The sequence below is a fragment of the Chaetomium strumarium genome (assembly GCF_033439665.1).
Source record: "Chaetomium strumarium strain CBS 333.67 chromosome Unknown B0T15scaffold_4, whole genome shotgun sequence".
Classification (NCBI taxonomy): domain Eukaryota; kingdom Fungi; phylum Ascomycota; class Sordariomycetes; order Sordariales; family Chaetomiaceae; genus Chaetomium; species Chaetomium strumarium.
Window position 1 is genome coordinate 777,925 of NW_026944432.1, and position 12,223 is coordinate 790,147.

Consider the following 12,223-nt stretch of genomic DNA (forward strand, 5'->3'; position numbering starts at 1 on the left):
TTGGGGCTGACCCTGGTCTTTAAGTCAGAACGCTAACGAACTTTTAGGGGTCTGACTGTACACTAGGTGTTAGTTGCTGCAATGATTTGATTGGCTGCATTTAGTATTTGTGGGTCCTTGTAATGGTAACCGGAAGCTAGCAATTTCAGGTAAGTACAAGTACCTACCTACCTTACCTATCCGTATTGTCGACGTAGATTTACCAGGTACCTACGGTATGTAACCTGACCAGTCCTGCTAGGGTTATGTGGCATGTTTTCACTCTCCCAAGCCATCTCTCACACTCGCTCTCCGCCTTCTTTATCGAGGGACCCATTTGGCCAATACCAATAAACTTTTTAGTAAGAGCTGATTGTCGAGAAATAGAGATTTATGCTTAAAATTAAGTTTGTTTTATTCTGCATCGTTAAACATGAGATCGTAGAGTTGCGGCCTCGCGGCAGACCGTGGACACATCCACGGCCTGCAACGGCAGCCCGCCCGCACGGCCCAGCCTGCAACCCGGGGTGTCACGACTACTACAATACGTGGATTTGGCTGACCCATGCTAAAGACCTACGACGTTGTTTGGCCAGTACCTATCTCAGCAGCGGTGATGCGCAGAGAAGCATAAAGGGCGCAAGGAGGCGGCCGTGCAACACTTCCGTTTGGCAAGGCATTCTGTTCTTCTCCATCTAACTTCCTAGGTTCGACTTGTTCCGGCCAATCCTTAGTCCGTTTTCCTTAGCAGCAGTGCTGGCACTGCTAATCCTACCCGGTATCATCTCACTTTGATGAGCTCTAGTCTTTATTAATTCCTTGCAATCACCGTCTACATTTTAGCCAGGTCCGGCTAGGTACTTCGCACACTCCACAATGAGCAGCCAAGAACTCAGCGTTAGACAAATCAATGGCAGGGATAACGACCCTTATTACAAAATATGTTGGGATAGAAAGTTGGGCGAAGGAGGCTTCGGCGCTGTTTACGAGGCGAAAACGATAACAAGCACGTCGAAGGTATGCCATCCACTCGGGAGCAGCACTCGACGCAGGAACGTGAACACTGACATTTTTTGAAACTAAAGTCTAGGACGCTGGCCTGCAAGGTTGTCAAACTCTCTAACGACCAAAACAAGTTTATGTACCAGGCGCGTGAGCTCAAGATATGGTACAAGGCATGCCGGAACGCACAGCACGTGGCCCAATTCTACGATGCCGCGCTCAACCGACGGAACGGTGAAGCATACATCTACATGGAACTACTTGCGGGCGGCGACACTTGGAAGTTATCCGACAGAATTCAAGCCAAGCGCGATTTCATACATCCGACCCTCCTTTCCATTATAGCCTACCAGGCGGCCTATGGGCTCTATGAGATCCACGCAAAGGACATTCAGCATCGCGACCTCAAGCCAGACAACCTCCTCATGACTAGGAAGATCACAGCAGAGATGAACAGAGCGTTGTGGGACTTGGAGAAGGATGGGCGTCCCAAGGATAACTACCGCGGCGATTTAAAGGCGGTATGGAACATTCTGCACGAATCGCGGCTGGTAGTGCTGACCGACTTCGGCCTGGCGCGCGACCATACGGCCACAAGTCAGGGAAGGATGACCGTGGTCGGCGGCGGGTTCAGCTCCGCCTGGAATGCGCCCGAGGTTTTGGACGGCAACAACAAACAGACGCAGTACGCTGATGTCTTTAGCTTTGGTATGATTATCTACATCCTGGCTTCCTTCCACTTGCCCCAGCACGTTGCCGAGCGGGGAAACCTTCCCAAGGTATATTCTGCTTCTCTTCAGACAGTGTACCGATGGTGTACCGATGACACGCCTGAAAAGCGCCCGATCGCATGGACAGCCATGAATGAGCTGAAATCGATCAAGAATGCCGAACTGGCCAGGATCTCCAAATTATATAACAATTGGGAGCAGTCGTAAGCAAACCAACCCCGCTGCCCCTATGTACTGCCAGACACCTTTCATCACTGACATATAACCTACCCCATATCTAGTGAGAGACAGGCAGCGGCGGCGAGCAGCAGCACCAGGCCAGCAGCAGGATCGAGCAGGCCTGCCGGGAACGGGACTGCGTGTGTGCCGCAAGCTCAGGGAGGAGGCGGAGGAGGACGGACTGCCGAGCACCAGCGGCTGCTCGATGCGGAGTTGGCGCGGATGGCGTATGAGAGGGAGCAGTCGGAGCAGATGAAGCAGAAAGCGCGCCTGAAGGCCAGGCTAGAGGGTCACGGTGGCGGTGGCGGTGGCGGTGGCAGCGGCAGCGGTACTGGTGGCGTCACGCAGGCCATGGGCCAATTGCGCGTGGGAGACGGTGGCCGACACCGGGACGCGGGCCACACGCCCTACCATGGTGGTGGTACCTCGCAGCCACAAAGCCCGAGAACCGCACAGGGCGTGCGGTATGTTCGAGTGGAAGGGCAAGCACAGGGCGGATCTTCTCAGACCGGCGGTGGGTCTGCTCGGACCGGCGGTGGGTCTTCAAGTCGCGTAATTGTCACCGAGAGGACCGAGAGGAGGCGCTAGTCGTGCGTTGCCGCTTTGTTGCAGCAAAGGTTGTTATTCCTAAACCCCGAGACAGGGGGCAGGGGAAGGAGATGGATTGGCCGGGGATGGCTTTGTTGCTTAGCAGACTAGTGTCGGAGAGGGCTTGACGTGGGGAAGGAGGAAGGGACCGAAGGGTTGGAAGTAGGCATTGCCAAGGGTGTCTACTAGTAGTCTGTTTGCAGGGGATGCAAGACGATGCAGGAAGCTAACCATTGCATCGAGGAAGATAGCAAACGAACGATAAGTACCTAAGAAAAATATACAACTAAAACATAGAGCAGCTACGTTCTGAGAGTGATGCAAGTTGAACCAGGTAATGAAGGAAATACTACACACATCACGAATACCTGTAGATCCATATCCGCTAGATCCTGGTATGAGTACAAAGGTAGTAAACCGCAAACATAGGGACTCGCAAAGCCGGCTATCTCACGACCAGCTCACTCCTCGCCTGCCTCCCCTCCTCCATCTTGCGTAGTCTCACCATCCTGACGCTCGACCTCCAGTTGCCTCTCCATCTCAGCCGTCTCACTAGCAATCCAGTGCCTCATACTCTTATACTCCTCATGCCCCCCACCTTCCCAGTACGCGAAGTGTATGACCCTATACTCGCCCTCCCCAACCTCTTCCACCTCCCCCCCGCCCAGAGACTCCCTCCTGGCAGCAAGCCTGCGCCACGTTCCCGGCGGACAAACGACATGTTCAAACTCGTCGTTCTCCACCGTCCCATACCCAACCCACACCGGCCCGGCATCATCATCATCATCCGCCCCTTGCTGCGCGGTGCCCGAACCAAGCCCAATCTCGTAGACCGTCGCCACCCCGCCGGCAGCCGTAACCACCCTCTTGGGCGCGGGAAACACACCGAAGTACGTCTCGTACTCCCCCGCACTGGGCGCAGCACACAGCTTGTCGACGCCCGGGAACCCGCCCCCCAGGAAGTGCCACGCGCCCTTGAACCCGTTCGCGACCAGCGCCATCTCCCGCATGTCGGGCGGCAGCGGGCCCCCCGGGAGGGCCTGCTCGACCTCGGCTAGCGCCTCGGGCGTGAGCGGCGGGAGCAGGATGTCGGACGGCCTTTGGGGCGGGTCGTCTGTTTGTGCGTAGTCGTCGCTGTGGACATGGAAGGCGGCTTCGGAGAAGCGGCGGAGCAGCTCGGGCCAGGGGACTCCGTGGAGCGGGTCTTGTTGGCCGTGCTGTTTGCGGTGGGCGAGGGCGGAGGTGAGGGTGGCGATTGTAGCCGAGGCGGCGGGTTCGGAGATGAGTGGCTCACTACTAGTGGGTTTATCAACGTCGCCACCGCCAAAGTAGACTTCATACAGCGCCGGGATCGGCAGCAGATCCTGCGGACACCACTCCCCGACCGTGCAGGCCAGTGCAAAGATGTCCCTCGCCTTCTGGCGCCTGCCCAGCCCGACCGCGAGCGCGAAGTATACCTTCATGGGGAAGATGTGGCAGTGCGGCAGGCTGTCGCCCCGCTTGGGCAGCTGCGTGAAGAGGCGGTCGACGGCCTCGAAGGCCTCGCACACTGAATCCCGGTCTGGGACGACCTGGCCGTCTGGCACGCGGCAGAGGAGGCGCGCGCAGATGGCGTGCGTCCACGGGTCCTGGGACGTCTTCCATTGGTGGCTGTCGTAGGCGTCGTTGATTTCCTGCCGGTGCCCGTAGTCGGTGCGGGGGATCCAATGCGTTTCGGTCCACTTGTCGAGCTGGAAGAAGGCCGGGTTTTGGATGTCGTACTCCGGCGGATTGGCCGAGTCTTCGGTAGACGCTGCGACATCCGGGGGAATGTTTCCCGGCTTGGCCGAAGGGCAGTGCTTCCAGAGCAGGCTCAGAATCTGTTTGTCTTGTGGTCCTGCGTGTGGTGCGAGGCCAGGCTGGACATCAAAGTAGGCCGCCAGCAGTGTCTTGGCTGGATCATGCAGCCCGCTGAAGGTGCATAGGAGATACAGCTGAAATATCTCGTGCCAGACGTTTTCCTGGAGAGAGAGAGGGGTGCCCGTCAGAATCTTGTCGCGGAGCTGCAATTTCATCTGCGACGTGTTACGGCGCCACTCGAGGAGCGAGTGGTAGGACATGTTGCGACGGTGTCAGCGGTAATTGGATCTGATGCTTATACGGTTGTCAGAGAAGTTAGGAGTCAGGACTTGGCACACATCGCAATTGTCTGCAGGGAAATGGAATTTGCGCAGGCGTGACAAGATATATATATTCGCGTCGATGCCATGTTAGCGAATGCCAACGCAACAGGCAACCTAGGTGTCGTCTGCCTGAGAATGCGAGGCTGGAGCCTGTTCTCCTCGACGAATATGCAGGAGACGGAGATATCATGGTGGGTGCCTGGAACACGCACCCGGTACGGACCGTACGTAAGTTACGGACCGCAACCCCGGTCCACGGCCGGGATCCACAATTCAGCCCGTTCCCATCATCGCGGTTCATCGGGATCTACGGAGTACGGATACCAACTATCGATTGTTCCTGCTGATCATATCCCTTGTCGATCTAGCTTGGGTTGACTAACAATGGAATAACGAATGGCATACAAGATGAGGCTGGATTTGTCTCACAGTTCAGCTCCACGACATCCGCATCCAGTTCGGGTAATATTCTCTGGCCGTCGGATGGGGCCGGCCTCAAGAATTGCTCGTATATATAGCAGTGAAGCCAGGTCTCCCGAGCTGATCGAACAACTGTTCGGGGCCTATGCATGTTTGATTTTGTAGTAGTGATACTTGCAATGCGTCTCCCATCATCTACCCTCGCGGTCATTCCAACCTTGACCCTTTTTGAAACGTGTGCCGCAGTCTCCAACGCCAATGGCTTCCCGGCCGAGGACATCATCGACCGCGATGTCGTAATCCTCGGCGGCGGCGCGACAGGAACGTACGCCGCCGTGCAGCTCCGCCAGCAGGGCCACAGCGTCGCCTTGGTCGAGCAGAAAAGCCGGCTAGGGGGCCACGCCGAGACCGTCTACCTGCCGAACGGCGGATACGTCAACTATGGCGTGGAGGGATACTTCAACAACGAGATCACGAAGGACTACTTCGCCCAGCTCAACATCGATTACGAACCGCTGCTTCCTGCCGCCGTCCTCAGTGAGTATGTCGACTTCCGCACCGGCAAGCGCGTCCTGCCGGGCAACGACATCGTAACTACCGCCATCGCGGCCGCACTGTACCGCGTTGCAATCGAGCAGTTCGACTACCTGGCCACGGGCGCATACTACCTACCCGACGAGGTCCCCGAGGTCCTCCTGCGGCCGTTCCGCGAATTCGTCGAGTCCCACGGCCTCCACCGCGCAGTGGACCTGATCTTTACCTTCGCCAATAACGTCGGCAACATGCTCGACACGCCGCTGCTGTACGTGATCATGAACTTCGGCATCCCCCAGGTGGACGCCCTGCTCAAGGGCGGCTACATCCGGCCGAAGAACGGCACCGACGCGCTCTTCAACGCGGCGGCGACCTACATCGACGAAACGACCAACATCTTCTACAACTCCACCGCCATCCACACCCTTCGTACCAACGACGGCACGGGCGTGCAGGTCACCATCCAGAACAGCCAGACCAACTCGCGCACGCTCATCCGCGCCAAGAAACTGCTCGTCGCCTTCCCGCCCACGCTGGACAAGCTCGCCGGCTTCGACCTCCGCGAGGACGAGACGGCGCTCTTCGCCAAGTGGACGCACCGCAACTACTACGCGGCCGCCGTGCGCGCGCCCTCCCTGCCCAGCGCGGGCTTCAACATCCTCAACACCAACCCGGCCAACCAGCCCGGCAGCCTGCCCACCACGCCCTTCCAGTGGGCGCTCGAGTACTCGGGCGTGCCGGGGTACTTCATGAGCAAGATCGTGGGCGAGGCGAATTTCACGGAGGAGGCGGCGAGGCGGATGGTGCTGGACGAGATCAGGCGGATGAGCGATGCGGGCACGTTCCGGATGAAGGACGGCGAGGAGGAGCCGGAGCTGGTGGCGTTTGCGTCGCACTCGCCCGAGACGCTGATGGTGCACGTCGACGAGATCCGCGCCGGGTTCTATGACAGGTTGTATGCCCTCCAGGGGCGGTATAGTACGTACTACACGGGGTACACGTTCTGCACGGACTACTCGACCGTCTTGTGGAACTATACGGCCGCGGTGGTGCAGATGATGGGGTTGTGATGGGTCGAGAGTGGCCCGGTGTTGGATAGTAGTAGTAATAGTAGAATTACTAGTAATATCTTAGGCACGTCGCCGGTGTAAGAGAACTTTCTGTAGCATCACCGAGTCACCGACACAAGCGTTAGGGTTCATGTCTTCGTTTCTCAACAAGCCATGGGCGCTAGCTCCCACAACAGGAGTTTAGCTAGGGCAACACGGGTCGGTCGGGATGGCAAGCACATGGCGCTCATCCGGTGTTTGGCGCGTGGATCCTGTCCCTTCCCTGTTTTCGAGGTACACGCGGTATTTTGCGAGACGCTGAAACTGTGCAACCGTGATAAGCGTGCAGGAACGGAACGCAACGACCTTGCGCGACCGATCCTCTATGGCCACTGCTCGTACCGGAAGCCTGATACGCGTGAATCTAGTTCAGCTCGTCCGAGCGACGCCCCTCCGGAGCCCCGTACCTCCCTTCAAAATTTGCGATCATCAAAACTCCAGTCCTTCCGAGGGGAGCCTGGTTGAAGGTGTCGAAGATATTCCATCTGCACATTCCGCCTTCCGCAAGGTATTGCGCACCAATGCCAACTTGAACGCGTCTGTCCCTTTCACATTGGCCTTAATGGAGCTCGCCTCACGAGAAGAATGCGGCTTTAGGGGTAACCCAGATCTATATGGACTCGGCATTCGGCTCGGCATCTACATGCAATGGATTTCTGCCATCATCATCACGGTCTTTCGACTCAAGGGGCTCAAATCTCTGTCACAGTCCTACACGATGTTTGTCTTCGCGGTCTTTCTGGCTGCTGTCATTCTCACCGCCGGATCTCAGCCCACATACGTCGCGGAGATTTTGGTGCTCACATATATCATATTTGGCGGCACCTATGTTGTCGCGGGATCCCGTGACGACATAGTACAATCCCATCCGCCAGATGCAACAAGACGGGGTGCCGCAGGTCTTAAGAAAGACATTCAACTTGTGCCTGTTCACCGCCGCCGCCATCTACTGCGCCTGGCTCTGGCTTCGGGGCATGTACGGCAGCAATTTCAAGGCAACACCATGCGGAACGCATGGATTCCTATTCGCCAGGGTGTCGCTTGATAATCCAAAGGTCACGCAGTTCTTCGCTGCCCTAGCAATCATGGGCGCCATCGCCTGGGGTACCACACTAGCAAGCTTTGTTTGGACGCTGAGTCGTCTAGCATCCCGGTCGCGAAACCGAGGCCGGGTGCATCGCGGGTCAAGTCTGCCTGACAGTACAGATCCGGATGCAGAAGGTGCTGAAGAGCCTTGGTACTTATTCCCTGAGAAGCCCCCATCAGCATTACTTGCTAAGTGTGTCTAATCAAACCAGGAATGGTGTGTCTATCAGGATTCGGAAGGGCGCTCAGTCTGTGCTTCCAGCTTTCAAGGCATTCATGCTCGTCTACTCAATCCTAGGTATCGAGCTTACGCTGTACTGGAACGGCACGACGGATGTGTACAACATTGCTACGACTGGCCAGCTGATCCCTTTTACAATTGGTATTTGTGGGCTGTTGAAGATTCTACTCGCTCTACTCCTCGAGGTGAGCCCGCTCTCCCGACCGGGACGCTGTTGCTTCGCAGTATGCTGAACAGCCGCAGAGGGTTTCCAGTGACACCCCGACTACTACTCGATCTGACGCTGATTCGGGCTCCAAGCAACTTGAGGAACAAGTGGTAGAGTTGGCACCCCTAACGTCCATTGGTGAATCCAAGGATTGAGGGTCCAAGCCTCGAGGGATACGTCCTATAACGCGCTGCTATGGTCTTGGGGACTTGCACCAGGAAATGTGATCATCACGACAGGGAATGGATAGACCGCCAGGAGATTGTATTCTGTTCCGTTCAACTTCACACGTTGCTACCTATAGCACACCTCGACTTTAGTTAGGGATGAGAGCAAACGGGGTTGACGCCGCTCCTGTAAGGCAGAGTCAACCATTCAGTTGCCTTTGCTTTCCTGCCTAGATAAGGTACCTACCTAGGTAGCTACTAGAGGAGCATCCCACTTGACAAATAAATGGAGCTTAGAAATCACCGCAAAGCTAACGTCTCATTCAATATAACATACCGTGCCTCGGGCTCCAAACCCACTTTACCCGCCATAACCATGCTTAGTATCTAGGAACTATCGTATACTGTCATGAACTAACCTGCAGAGGCCGGTGGGGCCCGACCTGCATGGTCGACGGGCGGCGCCCGTGTCCAATCATTACAAGCCAGAAAGGACCAATGAGGATTGGGGAGATTGGGAACAATGCCAAGAACGATTGTTCCTAAGGAACAACGCCAAGGAACGTTGTTCTAGATGGAACAACGAGCACAACAATTGTTCCAAATGTTCTAGACATCTAGGTATAGTGTCACGGCAGGTTGCTCCTCGGTGTGGCCGAGTGGAGCACGCGCTGCGGCGCGCCTGCGTGAACGCGTATATGAACCACAGAGTCGCAAGGTCGGGGGACTTGCGATGTCGGCATCCTTTTGGAAGGTGCGAGTTAGCCGAGTGGTTCAGGTAGCTCAATCCGTCACGATACCTAGGGGAGGAAGCTATATATAGTCCTACTATTCTATCGCTCATTCAGATAGCTAGCTTCCTCAGTGAGCAATAACAATCAGTAGCCTCACCTACTGTGCAGACATTGCGATTTGCATTGTTGTGAACCCTTTGGCTTCACCGAGACCTATAGTCCGATCAGCAGTACCTTCGACCGGCGAACCCTTTCAGAGGCAGGACTGCCTGTGGTTTCGTCACATTTATATTATACGTTTTAACTCGAACTATTACATCGTAGTTCAATATCAAAGTAGAAATATTATTACTACCTTTTATTATAATAAAGGGGATCCTAAATTAATCGTATCTATTACCAGGTAGTAGCTAAGCTAGTTGCTAGCCAGGAAAGCTTATTATACGCGAGTATAAGGTACGAGTACTTCTGGTATGGTATATTAGCCGGTAGCGAGTAATACCAAGAAAACTTAGAGAACCCGGGGAAATATGGGGATGGCGGCTTGTGCTGAAGGTGACTGTTATAGAGAGTTTTGGAGAGGTTGTATAAGGGATTCAGTTTTAAATGCTCGCATTGGTGCCTTGATGTCATGAACTAACCTGCAGAGGCCGGTGGGGGGCCGACCTGCATGGTCAACGGGCGGCGCCCGTACCCAATCATTACGAGTCAGAAAGAACCAATGAGGATTGGGGAAATCAGGAACAATGCCAAGAACGATTGTTCCTGGGGAACAACGCCAAGGAACGTTGTTCCAGATAGAACAATGAGAACAACAATTGTTCCAAATGTTCCAAGGATCTAGGTACGGGATACCTAGGGGAGGAAGCTATATATAGTTCTACCATTCTGCCACTCATTCAGAATAGCTAGCTTCCTCAGTGAGCAATTACAAGCAATAGCCCACACCTATTGTGCAGACATTGCGGCAAGCATTGTTGTGAACCTTTTGGCTTCACCGAGACCTACAGTCCGACCAGCAGTTACCTTCGACCGGCGAACCCTTTCAGAGGCAGGACTGCCTGTGGTTTCGTCACACTTGACCCTAGCCTATTTCGGAAATTATTACCACTGGTCCCTCGCCGCCCACAACCCCTCTACCGACGAGTGGCATCTCTTTAAAGTCGTCTAGCACGGCGAGAATGGTCCCTTCAGACCTGAATACAGACATGTCAACCTGTCACGGTCGGTATGGGTGTCACCCCAGGCGGGGGTCGAACCCACGACCTCCCTGATTGACGGCTGTTGTGGAGCACCGGTCACATGACCCACAAATCAGGAATATCTTCTTGTAATGTTCTGAGCCACCGACTCAGAACTTCTCTTTCCTTTCCTCAACCTTAGATTCACGAAATAGAATGACAACAACAGCCGGCTTGACCCTGTTCAATTGCATCTAGTCGTCACACAACCCCACCGCTTCTGACAGATGCCATCTCCCTCTGACCTTTCTGTGTCAGATGCATTCGGGCTGGCTGGGCATACTTGTGGAACGGATTCGCGGCATCCAGGTTCCGGGCGAGGACCGGGAATGGAACTGTCAGGACTATGTGATGGAGATATGGAACGTTATGCAGCAATCGGGCATGATCAGTTATAAAACATGGGAAGAAGGCAGAGGCAAGTTGATGCCATACTTCGGACAGGACTGGGGTGGCGGCGAATTGGAAGACATGGAGGTGGATGAAGAGGAGGAAGACGAAGAGGCGGGCGAGAGGAGGATTTTGTCGGAAGAGTTCGCTTACGACTCGAGTGAGTGATTGCCGTCCCTCACAGCGATAGGAGAAGGAGTGAGTTTACGGGCAAGACTTGTCCCTCTCCTTCCCTTTTTTTCTATTTTATTTTATTTTATTTCTCTTTCGCCCCCCAGGCCAGCCAGCCTACCTGCCCGCTGATCCCCCAGACGCGGTGCCCTCAGCTGTTCTTCCCTTTTTTTGGAAACTCTCCTTCACCGTTACGCTTTGTTTTTGTTGGCAGCTTCAGGTTGTTCCTTTTCTAGGTACTACTTATTCTGCCTTGTCAACACAGGTTTGTCCGTCGCAATGAAATAGTCAAGAAATGATCTTCGTTTTCCTGAAGATTGAATACATGCAATAACAAAGATCCCCATCTAGCTGTTCTCCAGATTGCATCCCATATCCTGTCTATCAGCCACTGCACTGGGAACTGCCGTGGCGACAAGGACTCCGGCAGCAACAGATACCAGTCATCCCCATCCCTAGGGGTTAGGTTGTTGGTCATTTTGACGCATTCCCAGTACTTGGGATAGAAGCCACTCGACTCCCAGTCAATGATAGAAACGACGGTCCAAGAGCCTCCCTCATCCTGGCGCACCAAGATGTTTACCGGTCGGATGTCTCCGTGGGTGAAGACAATTTTTGCCGGGGATGCGGGCATCAGAGATCGCAGGAATCGAGTTTACATGTGTGAGGCCGTTTTGGAGCCAGTGAAGATGAAATCTTCAAATTGACTGACATCCAGGATCGGCTTGGGACTGATGCGTACACCCCGTCTTCCATCTTTGCAGCCTTGGCCGCTTACCCCACCAAGCGGTGTGTTTGGTGGAAATGGAAGGGATCGGAGGTCGATGAGGAGCTTGTCAAGCTGGGTGCTGACGGACCGTTTCTGGACATCATCCAGTTGGGGCCACACTTTCTCCTAGTCGAGACCCGAGACGAAGGAGGTGAACAGCAGACCATACCGCCCGATGCGGATCACGCCATGCAAGCGTGGCACTGGAAAGCGCGGCAAGTGTTCCTGCAGGCACGGCAGTAATGCATTGAGCATTCCCACCTGCTTCCTTGAACGACTTGAGCTGCTGGGGATATGAAGAGGACAGAAGGTCGCCAAGGTTGGCCTCCGGATCCTTCAACAGCGCTGTTTCCAGACCGCGCAGCACCTTGATATTGTATCTGGCCGCAACCGTCTTGCGATTCACCTTTACCACTCGATTGCTGGACGTCTGGCCGGCTGGCGCTGAACTCTTGGCTCCGTCCATGTCAGC

General features: G+C 54.9%; 5 protein-coding genes across 5 annotated transcripts; 2 read left to right on the forward strand and 3 right to left on the reverse strand.

Annotated features, from left to right (window-relative positions):
• The first annotated feature begins 507 nt into the window (after nt 1-507).
• On the forward strand, nt 508-2,750 carry B0T15DRAFT_191593 (kinase-like domain-containing protein). Its single transcript, XM_062862448.1, has 3 exons — nt 508-996; nt 1,065-1,915; nt 1,994-2,750. Exons 1-3 carry the CDS (start codon nt 856-858, stop codon nt 2,517-2,519), a joined length of 1,518 nt encoding a protein of 505 aa, XP_062721006.1. The 5' UTR covers nt 508-855; the 3' UTR covers nt 2,520-2,750.
• B0T15DRAFT_191594 (uncharacterized protein) lies at nt 2,751-4,849 on the reverse strand. Its single transcript, XM_062862449.1, has one exon. It carries the CDS (start codon nt 4,616-4,618, stop codon nt 2,981-2,983), a length of 1,638 nt encoding a protein of 545 aa, XP_062721007.1. The 5' UTR covers nt 4,619-4,849; the 3' UTR covers nt 2,751-2,980.
• A 20-nt stretch (nt 4,850-4,869) lies between these two features.
• B0T15DRAFT_555170 (uncharacterized protein) lies at nt 4,870-6,730 on the forward strand (the record flags this gene model as incomplete). The annotated part of the gene is made up of 2 exons (XM_062870382.1): nt 4,870-4,909; nt 5,348-6,730. The coding sequence occupies 2 exons, from the start codon at nt 4,870-4,872 to the stop codon at nt 6,703-6,705; spliced, it is 1,398 nt and encodes a 465-aa protein (XP_062721008.1). The 3' UTR covers nt 6,706-6,730.
• Nucleotides 6,731-11,108: 4,378 nt separating this feature from the next.
• B0T15DRAFT_191610 (uncharacterized protein) lies at nt 11,109-11,733 on the reverse strand. Its single transcript, XM_062862451.1, has one exon. The coding sequence runs from the start codon at nt 11,614-11,616 to the stop codon at nt 11,239-11,241; it is 378 nt and encodes a 125-aa protein (XP_062721009.1). The 5' UTR covers nt 11,617-11,733; the 3' UTR covers nt 11,109-11,238.
• A 144-nt stretch (nt 11,734-11,877) lies between these two features.
• On the reverse strand, nt 11,878-12,217 carry B0T15DRAFT_493412 (uncharacterized protein; the record flags this gene model as incomplete). Its single annotated transcript, XM_062866943.1, has 2 exons — nt 11,878-11,954; nt 12,013-12,217. 2 exons carry the CDS (start codon nt 12,215-12,217, stop codon nt 11,878-11,880), a joined length of 282 nt encoding a protein of 93 aa, XP_062721010.1.
• Nucleotides 12,218-12,223: the final 6 nt, after the last annotated feature.